This window comes from Toxotes jaculatrix, chromosome 12 (genome assembly GCF_017976425.1).
Source record: "Toxotes jaculatrix isolate fToxJac2 chromosome 12, fToxJac2.pri, whole genome shotgun sequence".
NCBI lineage: Eukaryota > Metazoa > Chordata > Actinopteri > Toxotidae > Toxotes > Toxotes jaculatrix.
This window is the reverse complement of record NC_054405.1, coordinates 23444099-23461360: the sequence shown is the minus strand read 5'-3', so window position 1 is coordinate 23461360 and position 17262 is coordinate 23444099. Positions and strand designations below refer to the sequence as shown.

General features: G+C 43.8%; 1 protein-coding gene across 4 annotated transcripts; it reads left to right on the top strand.

Moving 5' to 3' along the window:
* The first annotated feature begins 732 nt into the window (after positions 1 to 732).
* On the top strand, positions 733 to 15647 carry emsy (EMSY transcriptional repressor, BRCA2 interacting). Of its 4 annotated transcripts, none has more exons than XM_041051999.1 (20): positions 733 to 941; positions 2004 to 2112; positions 2313 to 2412; positions 2499 to 2573; positions 3052 to 3227; positions 3313 to 3468; positions 3892 to 4151; positions 4248 to 4488; positions 4876 to 5094; positions 5233 to 5382; positions 5477 to 5650; positions 5804 to 5940; positions 6505 to 6678; positions 9386 to 9569; positions 9746 to 9913; positions 10938 to 11093; positions 11349 to 11479; positions 12199 to 12789; positions 13124 to 13528; positions 13673 to 15647. In XM_041051999.1, exons 1-20 carry the CDS (start codon positions 939 to 941, stop codon positions 13853 to 13855), a joined length of 3792 nt encoding a protein of 1263 aa, XP_040907933.1. In that variant the 5' UTR covers positions 733 to 938; the 3' UTR covers positions 13856 to 15647. The 4 variants fall into 4 exon arrangements, with proteins under 4 accessions (XP_040907933.1, XP_040907930.1, XP_040907932.1 ...); XM_041051996.1 differs by having other exon boundaries at positions 9386 to 9596; positions 13127 to 13528; XM_041051998.1 differs by having other exon boundaries at positions 9386 to 9596; positions 13685 to 15647.
* The last annotated feature ends 1615 nt before the right edge of the window (positions 15648 to 17262 follow it).

The window sequence follows — 17262 nt, the reverse complement described above, 5'->3', positions numbered from 1 at the left end:
AAGGAAATGCTTTGCCCCCCCTCCCACCAAAAGAGTAAAAAAGAGGAGGAAAATCCACCTTCCATCCCGTTGCGTTCAAGAGCTCCTCGTACATCTCATAACTGTCAGATTTAAACAGTTGGAAGAAAAAGTCACATATTTTACTTGAGTAAAAGTAGCAAAACCACAAAATGCAAAACAAAATGTACAAATATTAGGATCAAAATTTACTTAAAAGGCCAAAAGTAGTAAAAGTAGAATGCTCCGTTTCAGATTAACATCGATGTATTCGTGTGTAAAAGTCACTTTAATGGTGAAGCAGGTAAATGTGGGATTAATTTATATCACTTTTTATGCTGCTGGGTGGCTTGTGAATTTCAGCCGGTGGATCAATAAAGTTCTATCTTAAATTATAATAAAAACCTGAACTGTAGCGGACAAGAAGTGTAAAGTGTAAAGTTTACTTCAGTGGCCAGTGGAACGCCTTTGGTATGCGGTTGAGCAGGAAATTGGCAGAATGAATGTGCAGCTGACAAACCTGCAGAAATGATGTGATGCAGTCACGTCGACATGGACCAGAATCTCAAAGGAATGTGCCCAAGATCTTTTTGTTGTTGTTCCCAGGCAGCTGATTGAGAATTGGTTTGGCGCCTGGGGTTGGCAAAGTCGCCTGTGGGTGGCAGCCCTGCGCCAGCCATGCATCTCGTATCCTCCTTTTTCCCACGAAGAAGAAGAAACCAATACATCCACAGACCAACCGCAGCTAGTTAGCAGACAACATAAACAGTGGTACATCTAAGGGGACCTTGGGCTATTTTAACGGTTTAGCAATTGTTTTCTTTGGTAGAGTTTATTGGATAACTACTACAAGATGCGGTAGCGTAGCCGAATGTGTTGTGCTCAGCCATGTTTGTTTGGATCTTGGATTTTCTAAGGCCTTGAAGTTGCCCTGCTAACGGATGGTAAGACATTGATTTGGCTCATAGGAACAGCTAGCTACCCAGCTAAGCTAACACCATCCATCGCAAAGGTTTTCAGCACGGGATAAACCAAAATATGATCGTACCCTGTTTTAGGTTCACCTTGCCAATATATTTCGTCTCTTTCTTAAAATTTTATTCATGTATTTTAATGTTAGTTCATGTTTTTGCAGTGCGGTAGATGATGGGATAATTTGGTGAAAACGTACACCTAGCAGGACGTCCCGTTTCCCGTTGTACTAACAGAATTTGACCCAGAAAATATAAAATCTAAATGTTTCTTTGCTTGTCTTCAAACGTAGGTGTTTGTAATCGTTAGGACCTTATGTTATGTTCGGTATATAGATGGTTCTCTCAGCAGCATTTGAACTAAATAAAATCTCCTTTTTTGTGTCTGTTTGGCCTTCTGCTCTCAGTGTTTTGTAGTTACTGAGATGCCCAGTGGTGGGCGGTGCTGGCAGTCCAAACTGAAAAAGTTGATTATAATAAATGGGGGGTCTGGTGAATTGCATTCTGTGTGCCGAACTGACCTGTGGCCAGCATGCTCCTCTCCTGGCTCCTTACACTGTTCGCGTCGTTCAAAAACTAAAGTTAAAATTAAAATGCTAGATTTGTAAATTGAGTCTGGCAGTAGTTTATATTTTCGTGCTGTCAGCAGTTCTTATGTGAAGTACAAAACCAACAAAGAATTGTTCCAGCTACCATGTATTGTCTGTATTTCCAGAGCCTGGTATATCTCCGTCAGTGAGCCACACTGTTTCACTGGGTGACATGACATGTGTCTGATCGGAGCTTTTTTGTCATTGCAAAAATTAACTACCAGTCCATTTATAATATTATATGTTGGACCTCATGTTAACCTGCATGATCGGTTTGACTTGCTGCTGTTGTCAAGAGCATACACTGGCTCTCATCCTTGTTGAGGCTCTTTAAAATACACACAGAACAGTGCAGAGGAGGGGCAACGGCAAGCAGCAGGGTGGTTTATGGGAAATGTGTTCATAAATGCATTATTATCATTATTATTGTCGTCTCTTCATTTAGCCCATGATTCAGCTGGAGAAACCGGTGCTGACTGGTAGCATGCCGGTGGTATGGCCCACCATCCTTGACCTGGGCAGGGATGAGTGCAAAAGAATCCTCCGTAAACTGGGTAAGATTATTCTTCTTGAGCCTCAGTGGTCATAAAAAGTCGGCGTGAACACACTGGATGCACTGCTTTTCATGTGTGTTAAAAAATAACTACAGTTACAAAAAGGATCATCATACGGTTAATTAGTGTCACTGCTAAGCTTGTTGAGCAAGATGCTGTCGTGCTGCCTGATGTTTGATGTGTGTTTCTGTGTTTGCCAGAGCTGGAGGCTTACGCTGGGGTTATAAGCGCCTTGCGAGCCCAAGGAGACCTGACTAAGGACAAGAAGGATCTCCTGGGAGAGCTCACTAAAATCCTCGGGTAATTGTTTCTCGTAAAACTTGATGATTGAGAGGAACGATCTCTTCGATTTCTGCATACTAATTTTGCTCTGTCCACCCACCCAGTATCTCAACTGAGCGCCATCGTGCAGAAGTCCGCAGGGCTGTCAATGATGAACGCCTTACCACCATTGCATATCAGTGAGTGTATAACTGAAGTTTGAGTGTCATTTGTCATGTTCAGTACATTACATTATGTGGAGTAAGCCAGTAAATGCAATAAACAGATTGAGTTTTTTAACTTATTGTATGTATGTGTTCTATTCCCATCATTTCTAATTGCGGGGAGCAAATGAAATGCTCTAAAACGGCATCCTCATCAGTTCATCATCAGTTAAATTACAGACACGTGTCTGACCATTCAGACTTTTTTATCCATTCAGAAATCAGCAATAATGCAACATTTCAGTGCATTGTTGAGGGAAGTTTCAGTATCATTGTGTAGAAATGCAGCTGCAAGTGCTTTTTAACTGCACTGCCACAGCAATAAAAGCAACCGAGACAGAGAGTTTGGACATAAATGGAAGGTAGAAGAGAAACAAACTATATTAATTTTGTTGGAATTGTAGTTTTAAAAACAGCGACTTAAGAGCTAAACGGTGCATAACATCTTTTTCAGCATGTCCGGTCCTAACAGCTCGTCTGAATGGTCCATTGAAGGACGCCGGCTCGTTCCCTTGATGCCAAGGCTGGTCCCTCAGACAGCTTTTACTGTCACTGCTAATGCTGTGGCCAGTGCCACAGCCAACCAGAATGCCTCCCTTCTGTTGCCAGCTGAAACAGGAAACAAAGAAGGTAGGCCAGAAACACTTTGCATTCGACTAAGGGTGTTTGGAAACTGATTAGATGTTAAATGACATATCTCATTTCCTCCCTGCAGTGGTTGTATGTTACTCCTACACAAGCACCACCTGCACCTCCACCAGCGCTACAGCGACCAGCGGCACTATAGGAGCAACGGTGAAGTCCCCACGACCACCTAGCCCCTCGTCCAACGTGGTGGTGCTGCCCAGCGGGAGCACTGTCTATGTGAAAAGTTAGTGTCAGCATCAAATACATAGAAGCATTTCCTTTTTTCTTCCTTTAGATTGAAATTATAGAGGTGTTTGTTCTGCTCAGGCATGGAAACGATCTATTAATCAGCCTAAGGGGGGCGCTCCAAGGCGTGTTCACTCATTGCTGACACTCACTGCTCATTCGCTGCTTTTCTTTTCTTTTCTTTTTTTTTTTTTTTTTTTTTTCCCCCACACAGTGTATGACAGCTCAGGCTTTCCACAGGACAAATGATTCAGAAGTTCTCCCCACAGTTCAGACTTTACTCTGGCTGGGTTTTAAATTTCCTAAACACAGTGTTGGTTGGATTTTCACATGTATATCACGTGGCAGATTCGATTCATTGATTAGTTGATGAAAATTAATCAGCAACCAGCCTAATAGTCAATTGATGGTTTCCTCGCAGGTGTAAGTTGTTCCGATGAAGACGAGAAGCCTCGCAAGCGAAGGCGGACCAACTCATCCAGCTCATCACCAGTGATGCTGAAGGAGGTTTCCAAGGTTTCCCCGCCTGTATCCAAGAACATCACGGTGCCAGTGAGCGGCAGCCCCAAGATGAGCAACATAATGCAAAGCATTGCCAACTCCCTGCCGCCTCACCTGTCCCCCGTCAAGATCACCTTCACCAAGCCCACAATCCAGACCACCAGTACCACCACACAGAAGGCGAGTGACGCTTCCTCATGTGCTCTTATGTTTTTTGCTACCTTGCTACATGCTGCTTATATTCATACTTATAATTACTTACCTATATTTGATCAGGTGATCATCGTGACAACTTCTCCGAGCTCCAACTTTGTGCCCAACATCCTGTCCAAGTCTCATGCCCACAACAACGCCGCGGTGTCCAAGCTGGGCTCCACCTCCATGCTGACCACGCCCACCCAGAAACAGACGGTGATGTTCCCAGCCAGCTCCAGCTCCTCCACCAACCCCAACACCATCGCTGTGACCACAGTGGTTTCGTCTACTCCTTCAGTGGTCATGTCAACTGTCGCACAATGTGGGTCCTTCCTCTGTACCGACATAAGTGATGTTCTCCAGGTTCCCAAGAAGGCTCAGTGTGGAGCCTTTAAACAGTTGTTGGGGGCAGTGGAACAAACTGTAAACACAACTTTGACATATTATCACCTTTATAATTAAGTTGCTTTCATGAACACGTTAGCAAACAGTTGCTTATTGACACATCCAGCTGCCACAGAGTAACATTAACATTAATTTGGTGTTGTGTTTATGTCCTCCTGATTACTTTAATACCAACATCCCTTCTCTTTTTTTTGGTCTCTACCGACTCCTGTGAAAAATAAGGTCATATTTCTCTCCTAGTTTGTGCAGAAGACTTGTGGCAGCTACACCTACAGTCTCTCACTGTGAGTGTTCACTGTTGTAGGTGCTGCCTCAGCAGGAGTGAAGGTCGCTTCAGCCAGACTTCCTTCACCTAAGACACTGGTGGGGTCACCCACTCAAATCCTGGCTCAGTTCCCCAAACAGCAGTCACCCAAACAGCTGCAGCAGAGCTCACCTTTAGGAGCCTCCAGCGTCAGTCAGACCCAGACCACCACCACCCCGCCTGGAACCAAGCCCACCATTCAGATCAAACAAGAGTCTGGTAAGGATGCCTAACTTTGTCTTTCTTTTGTTCTTCACCTATTTTTATTATCTTTTGTCTTTATTTCCTTTTTTCTTTCTTTTTTAATTTCATTTTAGTTTCCATGGAATAATTGTGTGTTTGTGTATGTGCATGTAGGAGTGAAGATAATCACTCAGCAGGTTCAGCCCAGCAAAATCCTGCCCAAGCCTTCATCAGTGGCGTTGTCCAGCAGCAGCTCCTCTCCCATCATGGTCGTCAGTAGCAACGGAGCCATCATGACCACAAAACTGGTGACTCAGCCCACAGGTGGGCGATCTGAAATCCGAAACTGTAAAATCAAATCTAATGCAGAAAATGAAATTCTGGCATCTTACATAACATCTGCCTTTCTGTATTGCAGCCACTCAGGCCACCTATACGAGACCCACAGTTAGCCCCAGCATTGGCGCAAGAATATCAGCCTCCAGTGGCGGAACCACCTACGTGAAGACCACCAGCGGCAGCATCATCACTGTTGTGCCCAAGTCACTGGCCACTCTGGGAGGGAAAATCATCAGCAGCAACATCGTGTCTGGTGAGTCAGCAGCGTGGATTTCTGTATCACACCCTGTCCAGATCAGGCAGGAGAGATTATCATGATGTTACCTGATTTTTTTTATTTTTTTTATTGCAGTTTCTGATAAGGTCAGTTGTGGTTTGAGGAAATATTGTCTTCCCTCTGCCACAGGCACGACAACTAAGATCACCACCATCCCCATGACCTCCAAGCCAAATGTCATTGTGGTTCAGAAAACAACAGGAAAAGGAGCGACCATCCAAGGACTGCCCGGCAAGAACGTAGTCACTACGCTTTTAAATGCAGGGGTCAGTCAAACTCCACAATATGATATGATACGCCTTTAATTTTAAAATATTTTTAGAGAAAATTTGGCTGCAACAGTGCTGATGAGATCAGGTGTCCTTTAAAAATATCCTGTCGTGAGTATTGTTTGGTTTTCTTACTGTTTATAGGATATGAAATTGAGAACTTGGGGTAATGCAAATAAGCTGTCAATAAATGCATTGTGTTGCTTTCAGCCCAGCTTTGTCTCACTGATGGGATGTTAGTCAGTGTCTTTTTTTTTGCCACTTGGTGTCGCCAAAGTTCAAAACTCTTAAATCCTACACACAGATGCTTTAAACATTTTGCTATTTTAAATATACTGAATTTAGTACCTTAATTGTATTAAATTCAGTAAAATGCAGTATTTGTGTTTTAAAGGAATAGTTCAACTTTCTGGGAACATTTTGAGAGTTAGAAGAAGAATCACTTTTATATCTGTCCGTTAAATATAAAGCTAAAGCCAGCGTCTGAAATCTCCTGTACATCACTGGGCTGCTGTTTGTTGTCTGATTCGCTGTATTAAACCGTGTGCTGCTGTGCCTCAGGGTGAGAAGAGCTTACAGGCTGTTCAGGGGACCAAACCAGCGATCATCACAGCCTCCAGGCCCATTACCAAGATGATTGTCACCCAGCCCAAAGGCATGAGCTCTGGATCCCAGTCCACCGCCACCAAGATCATCCCAACCAAGATCGTCTACGGCCAGCAGGGCAAGACACAGGTGAGATGCTCTCCACCAGCTCCATCAACTCTTTCTCTCCTTTTATTAAAGTTTTCTTCAACCTACACCAATCTCTAATTTTACAGGCAATTGTTTGTTGCCACAGTCAAGTGTTTTCAAATTCAATTAAAAATAAAACTATTTTAAATATTATCATTAGCTCCTGGTTAACCACGGGACAATGCGAGTATCATACGACTGTTCACAAACCTCAGGTGGACATTCATATGACCTGGTGACTGACATTACGTGACCAAACACAAGGGTATCTTTGAAAGTACTTCATTGTGAATGTCAGCTGTGAAGTCAGTACAGAAGAGAAGTTGCAATTGCTGGAAAAAGCCAGCAAATGTTTTTCTCTGAAAATGAGTCTTCTCGAGAAGGAGACTTGTTCTGTCTTCTGAGTTGTGCGTTCATTCATTAATCTGGTGACACCTGCGCAGAATATTTTCCAAGAAGTGAGAGCTCGTAATTTAATCTATTAGTTCAAACAAAAGAGGAAAATACCCTGTTCTATAGGTTTAAAAATATATACAGGGGCTTTAACAGTGACCTTCCCTCTTCCTCCCTTTACTTCCCTCATTCAGGGAGAGAAATGAGTCTGAATTGAGTCTGTGAGCACAGCAGACTGACAGCCGTCCAGTCTGCTGCTTTCAGGTCAAACAGCTGTAGAATAGAGTGTTTGTCTCCTGAAACTCGATCATGTTCCCGACATATGATATTAACATTGACGCATTATTATCTTTAAAGTTGATACGGCGATCAGGTTAGCAAACTGTTTCCTATTTGCACATCCAGCAGATGTGGAGCAACATGAGCATTCACACGGAGTTTTTAAGTCTCTGGCCACCTGACAGATGTAGCACTGTGCTAAAGTTTTAGACACTTGTTGAATGCTGCAGAATGACACCTGCAAAAATCCAGACTTTTCCACATTACTGTATGATTTCAGTATAAAGTCTTATTTTACTTCTGGTCTGACAGAAATACCTGGCGCTTTGGCTACAAAATCCTCCACTTTGTTCAACAACTAGTGGGTAACGTTGTCTGTCTGCTGTTTGTTTGTAAGTAAATATTGCACAGTGAATTTATCAGAGCTTCTTTTTTTTCTGAAAACATTTAAACAGCATCAATGAAAGCACAGAGACTGAACCGAAACTGTGAAGTTGCAGGTTGAAAAACAATGAGATGCTTTTGTTTCTGTCACTAATCTCTTTGTGTGTGACTTTTTTATTTGTATTCTATGATCTCTAGTCGTTTTCCAGTGTTACTTATTGTCACGAGGTGCGATGGGTCTGAACAATGAAACCAGACACCACTGTAGGTGTTCTAGGTTCGTGTGGCATGTTTATTGCTTCTGTAGAAATTCATATATTTCTGACGTCTAAAATGCCACACGTCTAAAAGTATATCAAGTCACTTAACAAGAAACACCCACTGAAAGGCGATGATAAACTCCCCCAGTGTCCCACAGTACCTCTTTCTTCATCGTCAGGCGGTAGCTGTCAACCAAACGTCATCTGTTCCCTTTATGAGGGTCATAACGAGCGACTTGTCACAAGAAAAGAACGTTTTATCGCTCCAGGAAGATTCTGCTAACGTCTCCATTGTCCACTCACACACAGTGTGTCAATATCAAACTCGTCACTCTAGTCTTAATCTAGTCTGAATTCAGTTTTTGTTTTTAGTCATCAGGGGGAAATTGAGGTTAGTGACTCAGCAAGCTTTGCGTAGTATGCATGTACAGTTCATACTGTATTGAACACCCACAGTGATCATCGGCGTTTCAAAAACAAACCGCAAAGTGGATCAGCCAAAACCACCGCAGCACATTTTTAAGTCAATTTAGGTGCCAGCGTTCTATAACATTTTCCAGTGACGAAAATGGCACCTGTGTACAAAACGTTTTTCCAGCCACTGTAAAATTAAAACTGTTTTTCACATAGATTGTTGATTTAGAAATATGTCTTTTGACTTGTTTCTATGTATGACCTACTTACTGAACATGAAAATAAGTAAGAGGTTTTGGTAATGCAACAAAAGCAGACGGAAATATGACTCAGTTATCGAATCTTATTCAAGAATAAGAACCCTCATGAAGATAACATCCTCAGCTTGTGTCATCATGCAGACTCTGCCATCTACTTTACAGCGGTGATTCCCAGCCAACCATATGAGTGTATCTAGATCCACATATCTATGTTAAGTAGTAACATAAACACACAAGTAGGATTACAAAGTGGCATGGAGCTGATATTTATCATGTTTATTGCCCAAATAATCAATGAATTATCAATTACAGCAAGCCGACTGCACAAGCATTACTTCCTGCCAACCTGAGGCAATTGTGATACCACATCCTGCGACTGAGAATGCGTGAAAACTAGTCAGCAAGCGAGCAGAGAAGTGAAATAAGTGCCTGAAAGTAATGGCTAAATGATAGAAACATCTAACCTCTGCCAGGCCAGCTGGTGGTAGCGTGAATGCAACCATACTGGAAAAAGAGACTAAGCTCAGACATCCCAAAATCACTGTCTTATGTGAAATAAATAAAATCAGTTTTTATAAACTTGAGATTGTTAAATAACATCCACCTTAAAATCAAGTCAAAATGAAACAACAATGAGCATGATGGCTGGTGTCGGTTCTGTAAAGTTGAGAACCACTTCTTTACAGATCACTCTGTGTTTCTTTGGTTTCCTTCCAGGTTCTCATCAAGCCTAAGCCGGTTTTCCAGACGGCAGTGGTGAGCGAACAGACCAGGCAGCTGGTCACAGAGACGCTGCAGCAGGTGACCCGCTCTGCAGACATGGGTCAGGGTCAGACCTCGGGCTCGGAAGGGTCCACAAAGGACGAGGTCGCCGGCTTCACGGAGACTAGCAGCTTAGCTGGTGAGGCCTCCCATGGCAGCACTCAAGGTATACCACTCCTATCCTTTTCCACGGGATAGAGTCAAGAGTTGGCAAGGCCAGATAAATTAGTTGTCGCTGCTTAATTATCGGAGTTTAATGTGAAAATAACCCATGAAATTGTGAATTTGTCCCACATCGTCTCCATCAATCCCCAGATCCGCAGCCTGTAGTGCATGTGGTGTCCTCCAGAGAGCAGGATTGGACTGAGCAGGAAGTAGCTGTAGAGTCCAGCCCCGCTATTATCTACCAGGAGGTGTCTGGCGGGGAATCCCAGTCCGCGACTTCCACCATCAAAGCCCTGCTGGAGCTGCAACAGACAACTGGTGAGCTTTTACACAATGGAAAAGCTGTCGACGTAAAACAAAAAGGGAGGGGTGGGTGGAAAGATGGAAGGCGGGAGGGGGAATTTATCAGCTGATTACAGGAGCATTGCAAGGTCAAGCAAAATATTCCTGCTGCAAACCAGTTCACCAAGCTCCAGGTCTATCAAAAACACCAAAACCTTTTCAGCAGCTTGCCTACATGCCTTTTGTTCCTCCACCCTTTTCTCTGAAAGCTTTAGCAAAGAAGATTTGCACTTGTCAGTGGCCTTCCTGGAAGTACGGAAGCCTAAAAAGCTACCACTCCACAGTAATTATGTTTTTCGCCTGAGGCTTTGCTCTCACTGTAAGCTCATTGGACTACAAGCCTGCAGAACTGGGTTGATGAGTAGATAGTCAAAGATAAAGAGTCCCATGGAAGTTTGGAATCATTTTTAGACTGATTAACACAGGTTTTATAAAACATCCAGTAAATTCCTAAAAGAGATGATTGTGGTTCAGTATGTGAAACCTGAGCGGTTCAACAGATCCACTTATTAACGGAGGTTTTCCCCATTTGTCATCATCTGCTGTCTTCAAAACACCTTGTGATTTCTAACACATAGAATACTCAGAATTCCCAAGTCGGAATTTTATTCTCAGCTGCACAGAGAGCCAGCACCAGGGTCCGTTTATACCTAATTTTATCATACATCATGTATATTTTATCCCATTCCTTTATTTCCTGATCGACTTCTGATCAACAACAACAAAAGTTGTGTTTGCATTCAGTGTTCCTCATCAAAACACAAACCAGCACTCTTCTTCTACACTAGTTATGCATTGTAGTATTTCTTGGCTCTTTGCCAGCAGCTGCAGAATAATTATGTGAAACCATTGTCAAGGCTGTGAATCACCTGAAGTCGCGTGCACAAGCACATGAGGGCTCACGTGCTGGTGCACTAACAGAACGGGGACCCACTGTTAAAACCATGGCTTTATAGTGATGCAGAATTTATGACTGATCTGATCCGGTACCTTCCAACAGTAAAGGAGAAGGGAGAGTCCAAACCGAGGCAGCACACTATTGACCTGAGCCAGCTGGCCGTGCCCATCCAGCTGGCCCAGGAGAAGAAGCCCAGCCCGGAGTCCCCCAGACCCTCCACCTCAGAGGCTGAGCCCAGCACTGAGTACGTCACAGCAGGTACGCCTCCTCAGTCTGCTGCATGACTCTGCTGTGTGAAATATGCAAATGACTCTTGAACACTGTGCACTTCCTTTTTTCGGTTGGAAGCTCACAATTTCAGTGGAAGTAACTGAAATTCCCACTAAAACCTCAAATTTGTGCATAGTGATGCACAGTTCTCCTTTGCTTCGTGTGTGTGTGCGTGTGTGTATGCGCATACGCCCATCTTGCCCTATATTTAACATGATCATCTGACTGTGCTTCCCCTGCCAGGTAAAGTCGGCAGAGTGGGAGTGTCCTCAGAGGCCGATGACGTCGTCATGTCCTCCAGTCAGCACCTGGGAAAGCCCTACAAACCAAGTGCTGTCTCCTCTGCAGCTGCAGCTTCGCACGTCAGCCATGTGGTGAGGACTCTTCAGAGCAGGACTTCAGTCTCACGCTCCTGATCTAAAATCTTCACTCTTGCTATTTATCTTAAGAGTGACGCTGAAAGCAAGTCTCTGTCTCTGTCTCCGAGATTTCCACCTTCACCCTGAAACAGTGGACATGAATTGAATTTCATTTGAGGTTTTTACACTGTGAGCACCACAAACCACGGTCTGAAATTCTCATGGGAGCTATTTCTTCATTTGGACTTAATGTAGTTTCAATGAAAAGAGTGAGAGAATGTTTTTGGGGAATTTGGTTGAAATTACCTTTTAAAGAGAGATTATGATCTGTTAACTTGTCTGGTGATTACAGGATTGTTTTGGTTTTTTTATATCATAGTTTCTGTCTGAACTTTGTTTACGTTTCGCTCTAATTTGTTGGCAACACCAAACAGAAACCTACAGTGCACTGCCAGATCAGGTAAAATCATACTGTTTATTAAAAAATGGAGAGAAATATTTAACAGAAATAATTTGATAGCGTTTGTCGTCTCTATGACGACCAGCTTTTCACCACGCCTACGAGTGTGGTCGTTAAGAACAACTATAAACACGTCAGCACATACAACTTGTTGTCCAAATCAGGTTATTTTCTCACCTAACCCCACCCTAAGTCCAGATTTTATTCTGGAGCCCTGATTATTCATTCACATCTTCATATCATCACTTATTAGTCTTCTGTGCGACTCTTTCAGCCCTCTGACAGCCACGGTAAAACTGAGACCGAGACCGTGTTAGAGGTGGGCGAGCTGGAAGGCGACACCTTGGACCCCCAGACAGGCTTGTTCTACCGCTCCACCCAGCCAGCTGCAGATCCCGTGAAGCCAGCCACCCACTCTGCAGGCGCTCATGCACCACCCCTGAGTCAGGCCGAGGCTGAGCAGAGCCGGCACAGCTCCAGCTCCAGCTCCAGCCAAGCCCCGCCGCCGCCGCCACCACCACAACTGCAGAGCAAACCTCAGATCATCCAGCCTTCCTCCTCCTCCACCACCTTCCCCTCCACTCCTCCTCTGACTAAGAAACTTCCTAAATTACGGGAGCAGAGTCAGCCCAAGCCCCAGACCCTGACCCAGAGTCCCAAAGACAGACCCCTGACTGTACCGGCCCCGGCGGGGGCAAAGGCCACAACACCGAGCACACCAACCAAGCACCTGGTGACACCGCAGCTCCCAAAGCTCCAGCAAGCACCCACGTCCCACCACAGGCCCCTGCACACGTCCATGTCCCACCCTCCTCCACTGCAGGCGCACCACCCTGTCAGCACTGAAAAGACTGCATCCAGCCAGGTGAGTGGTTTTACACCACACACCTCACAGGCAGGAGTCAGAAATAAACAGCTCGGGGGATTTGTTTCTTTAGAAATGTTTTATTTCACACGCAAATGCTATAAAACATGTGTCATGTTTACCTTGAACAGACCACAGCCTGATAAGAAACACGAAATTGTTTTATGGTTGTATTAACGCCGGCTGCAGCTGCTGCTCATCTGTTTTCTGTCACTGTCCGTTGAAACCTGGAAGGGGTGTTTCTAATATTTCCTCAAATACATAGAACAGATGACTAAATGTGATTTCAGTTGGAGCTCTCTGAATTTTCCTCATTAAAATATCTTCACCACAGCAGCCAATCATCACACAGAGTGCTACGGTCACCAAGATCACCTTCGGCAGCTCCCACCTTTCACCGCCGGTCTTCAGCAGCGGCGAGGCCACCGCCAAGCTGATCCCCGAGTCTAGCTCCGGGCCCTCGGGAGACAAGCCCTCGGTGTCGGACATCCTGAAGATCTCCATGATGGAGGCGGAGATCGACCCCAGCACGGAGCCCATGGTGGTGGATTCTTCCAGCGACTGCGGCCCTCTGGGGAAGGCCCTGGAGGTCCAGGCTGTGTCAGGCACACTGGACTCCGGCCAGTTCATCAGCAGCTCGGGTTCCGCCATGCATCATTCCCACACAAAGCCTCAGCAGTTCAGCTGCATGCAGGGCCTCACTGCGCAGAGGAGCAAAGAAGACCTAGAGGTTATTGAGGTAAGATGCTTAGTATTGATCACTATGGTTAGTTCACCTATGTATGTGCTGGCACACCAGTATCAGCAGGCTGACATGTGTATACCCCCCACCCCTCCCTCAAAAGTGAACTGACTGAAAGCCTAATGTGACTAACACGTGCAGGTGATCCCTCAGTACTCCATCTTGCCGGACTCGAGCCAGTCCAACGTGGTGGTGGAGCCCAGCGGCTTCCTGGAGATCACCAACTACACCAGCCAGCAGCTGGAGGAGGACAGCCCCATGGAGCAGGAGGTGGACAGCAGCAACGACGAGGCCGCGGCAGCCAGCCCCCCCGACCAGCCGTAGTCACTCCATGCCAGAGACACTGACGGGAACAGAGCAGATTTGGATTTGAACAAGCAGACATTTCGTTTTGTTTGAGGCCTCGGACCCAGTGGACAAAGACCTACTGGTTGTTTTGTTTTTTTGTTTTTTTTTTATAGTGCAAGAGCAAGAATGTTTTCAGTTGTGTAAAATAATAGTTTGTTCATAATAAACCTAGTATTTGTTCCTCCCCACAACTAATGGCACATGTGGTTTTTATTGCCAGCGAGACGTGCTGGATGTGAAATGTGGGAGTGAGGTGAAAGGATTAGTCGTAGTCCAGTCCCAGACAGTTGGACAGCCGCCTCGCAAAACACACTTAATTGCTCCAGTATGTTTACTGTTACTTGCAAGAGTTTGCGAGACATTTACACATTTATGAAACAGATCAGTAGGAATTCTTGGTACTGTGCCTCGTGCCACTGTACTTCATTTCAAAAACACACACTGTTTTTGCAAACCTGCGTTGACATTGAAGGTTGTCCAGTGTTTCAAGTACGTGTTTTTCAGTCACACAGATTTTTGTACAGTGACTCTCCTGTTGCAAATGGACATTTTCCTTTGAAGACTTGAAGGTTTTATCAGGTTTTTGTTTTGCTTTGAACCGACTTTGTAACTGTAAAATCTCCCAGCGCTCATGGGATTTAAGTTTTCAGAGGAGAGAACAAAGCCGGAGCAGGCCGAACTGCTGCGTGGAACGTAAAGCAGAACCACTAAAGAGCCCTGGAGGAATGATAAAGTCCAACATGTGTTATTACTCATTGTAAGTGTAATGTAAAAAACAAAAAACAAAAACAACAACAACAATGAATTGAGCAATGTACCTTTTTTGTAAGATATATTCTGGAGTTCAGAAAGTTGCTGTGATTATTTCACTAAGTATGCATTTGCATTTGCATAGTGTGTTTAAACTATGCATTTCTTTTATACCTTTTGAAACTAGATGACTAGTTGAGAGAAATCATTTAATCTGCACAATAAATCGGCTGAGTAGAACCTGTCACTTCATGTAGTTTTATTGGGTTCAAGGAAAAAAAAAAGAGCTTTTGAACGTAGAAAGACGAGATGAAGAAGCCACCTTGTGCTTTTGTACTCAAATTCACCTGAAGTTGACAAGATGTTCTCATTGTAGGTTTTATAAAGGGACACTCAAGCGATTTAGCTCTGTATTTGCATAAAGCTCAGAGACTCACAAGAGAGTTTTTATGATGTGTACAGAGCCTTCTCTTCTTTGTATTCTTCTTCTCAGCATTGTGTCATGAGTGCAGTGAAGTCCCCAAATGATCCTTTTATGTACATAAACTTACTTAATCCCGTGAAAAGACCAAAACCGACAATGTGTTAGTCTTTTGTCTTTTAATACTTTCTCTTTCCCTCTGTGTTTGTGGCTCTCACCCCATGAATTTATTTGTTCTCACTGAAAAAGTAAATCCTCAAAAAAAAAAAAAGGTCATAAACATATACATTCAGTTTTACCAGAGGCTGAACAGTTTCCCCAAAACAGCTGGGCGCTGTAGTTTCTAGTAACATCACTCAAACAGGAGGAAACTGTGGTTTCCAGCAGCGTGTTAATACACATTTGGTGCTCCAGTGAGTACTTCCAGCAGCACGATGGCGAATGTGGGATTGACCCAACATAAACTACAGTGCCCACGTTCATGGTAATGAAAGAACAAGTCACAGAGACCAACTGTGCGGCTCACTGATGTGTTTTTAATCGTTTTTGGATGACAGTGAAGCTCAGTGGCACAGAGGAATAAGATGTGTCAGGCTTGCGGGATCAATTCATTGCTGGTTTGAGTCTTTTCACAGAATTTCCTTACAAAAATAAATATATAGAATATCAAAGGAACCAGAGTCATCCTTTAAAAAACAGGACCAAGCATCTGGAGTCACCAGCAAACCAGAAGTCAATTCATCACCATGATAATGTAGTTTTTTTTCCAGTGTTCAGTGTACGGTATGTTCTCACCCTCCTCTGTACTACACACTTCATACAGATTAACTGCTTTTCAGGGACTGTTTTGAATCTTACTGTAGATGTGTAAGCACACAGTTTAACTAAAAACAGTGTTTAAGCTCTTCTACTCACGGTTATTGGTGATGTATGTAACATGTTTTTAATGTTTGACTATATAACGTGTAAAATTTTGCTGCTGCTAAAGTTACTTTACTTCACAGCTCTTGAAGAACAACAAATTTTAAATTTTAAAAAAGCAGACATCGGAGTTTATAGAGTGTTATGAGCTGTTTTTGGCCCATGTTCCGCTGTTACATACATTTACCTACACTTGGCCTGAAATCGGCTCAGGCAGTGAAAAAGCATGTCTGGAATTTATGGAGGCTCCTATTGGCAAATATAAAAACATATTTATTGCAGCGTGAGGACCATCTGAGCCAGGTTTCATGTTTATAGGACACTGTGCGGTGGTGTTGGAGGTTTTTCTGTTGGCTCTGCACACTTGTAAAAGCTTTAATGCTCACTCCCTGCTAGAGTCCAGCTCCACACGGGCGGTTTTCCTCCTCGTGTTGAAAGTGATCCAGTGGGCTCCCGAGGGCACAGATCCAGACTGCGGAGTCTGATTGGTTGGCCTCAGCCTAAAGACATGTGGCTCTGTTTAGGAGCATGCTGACTTACCATCCCTCCACCCTGCACCCCTGCTTAGATAATGGTGTCAAAAGCCCCACAGGATAACACAGTTTACCCTGCTCTGCTGAGTCACCTGACTGAGACACTACTACAAGGAACATTATAGTTTCAGGAAAAATCTAAGAAGATTTAATCCTTATTTTCAGAGTGTAAAATTCACTGCATGCCAAAGGAATTTTGCACAGATATTTATGTTCCCCAAAGGATGAATCCTAATGACCTCTGTTTTTTTTTTATATTTGTGCTTCTGAAATTACTAGTTTGCAGCTTCTACGTTCTCTTAATACAACATCCAAGTCCTAATTACCTCAGAGATTTTTCTGAAAGCTTGGACATACGAAAACGTGGCACATCATAATTCCAAAGTGCTTGATAACCAAACAAATGCAGTTGCCTCATGTCCCCCAGAGTCGGTTGATCGAGGCAGTTAAACCCAGATTTAATAGAAATGGAGTTTTCCTGTTGAATCACAGTATTTCTGCCTCTCACAAGACCAACTCTGCAGCCATACAGCTGTAAAAACCTGTGCATGATTGAGTTGCATGGGTGAGGGTTAAATACTGTTCATTGATCATACAGCTCTACATCCATCAAATCTGTCTTTAATTACTTTGAACAACAGACCTTGGTTGAGGTGAGTTGTCCATTTATTTCATTTATCAAACACTTTCTGGATTGTGAAATACTACGTTGGAAATACAGGAGCTTCAAAGAGTCTAAAGCTGAGTTCCTTAAGTAC

Excerpts from the sequence above, each read along its gene's own strand:
- emsy (XM_041051995.1), top strand. Across the intron at positions 4,489-4,875 it reads CATGTCAACTGTCGCACAAT|GTGCTGCCTCAGCAGGAGTG; the intron begins GTGGGTCCTTCC and ends TCACTGTTGTAG. Across the intron at positions 5,383-5,476 it reads ACTGGTGACTCAGCCCACAG|CCACTCAGGCCACCTATACG; the intron begins GTGGGCGATCTG and ends TCTGTATTGCAG.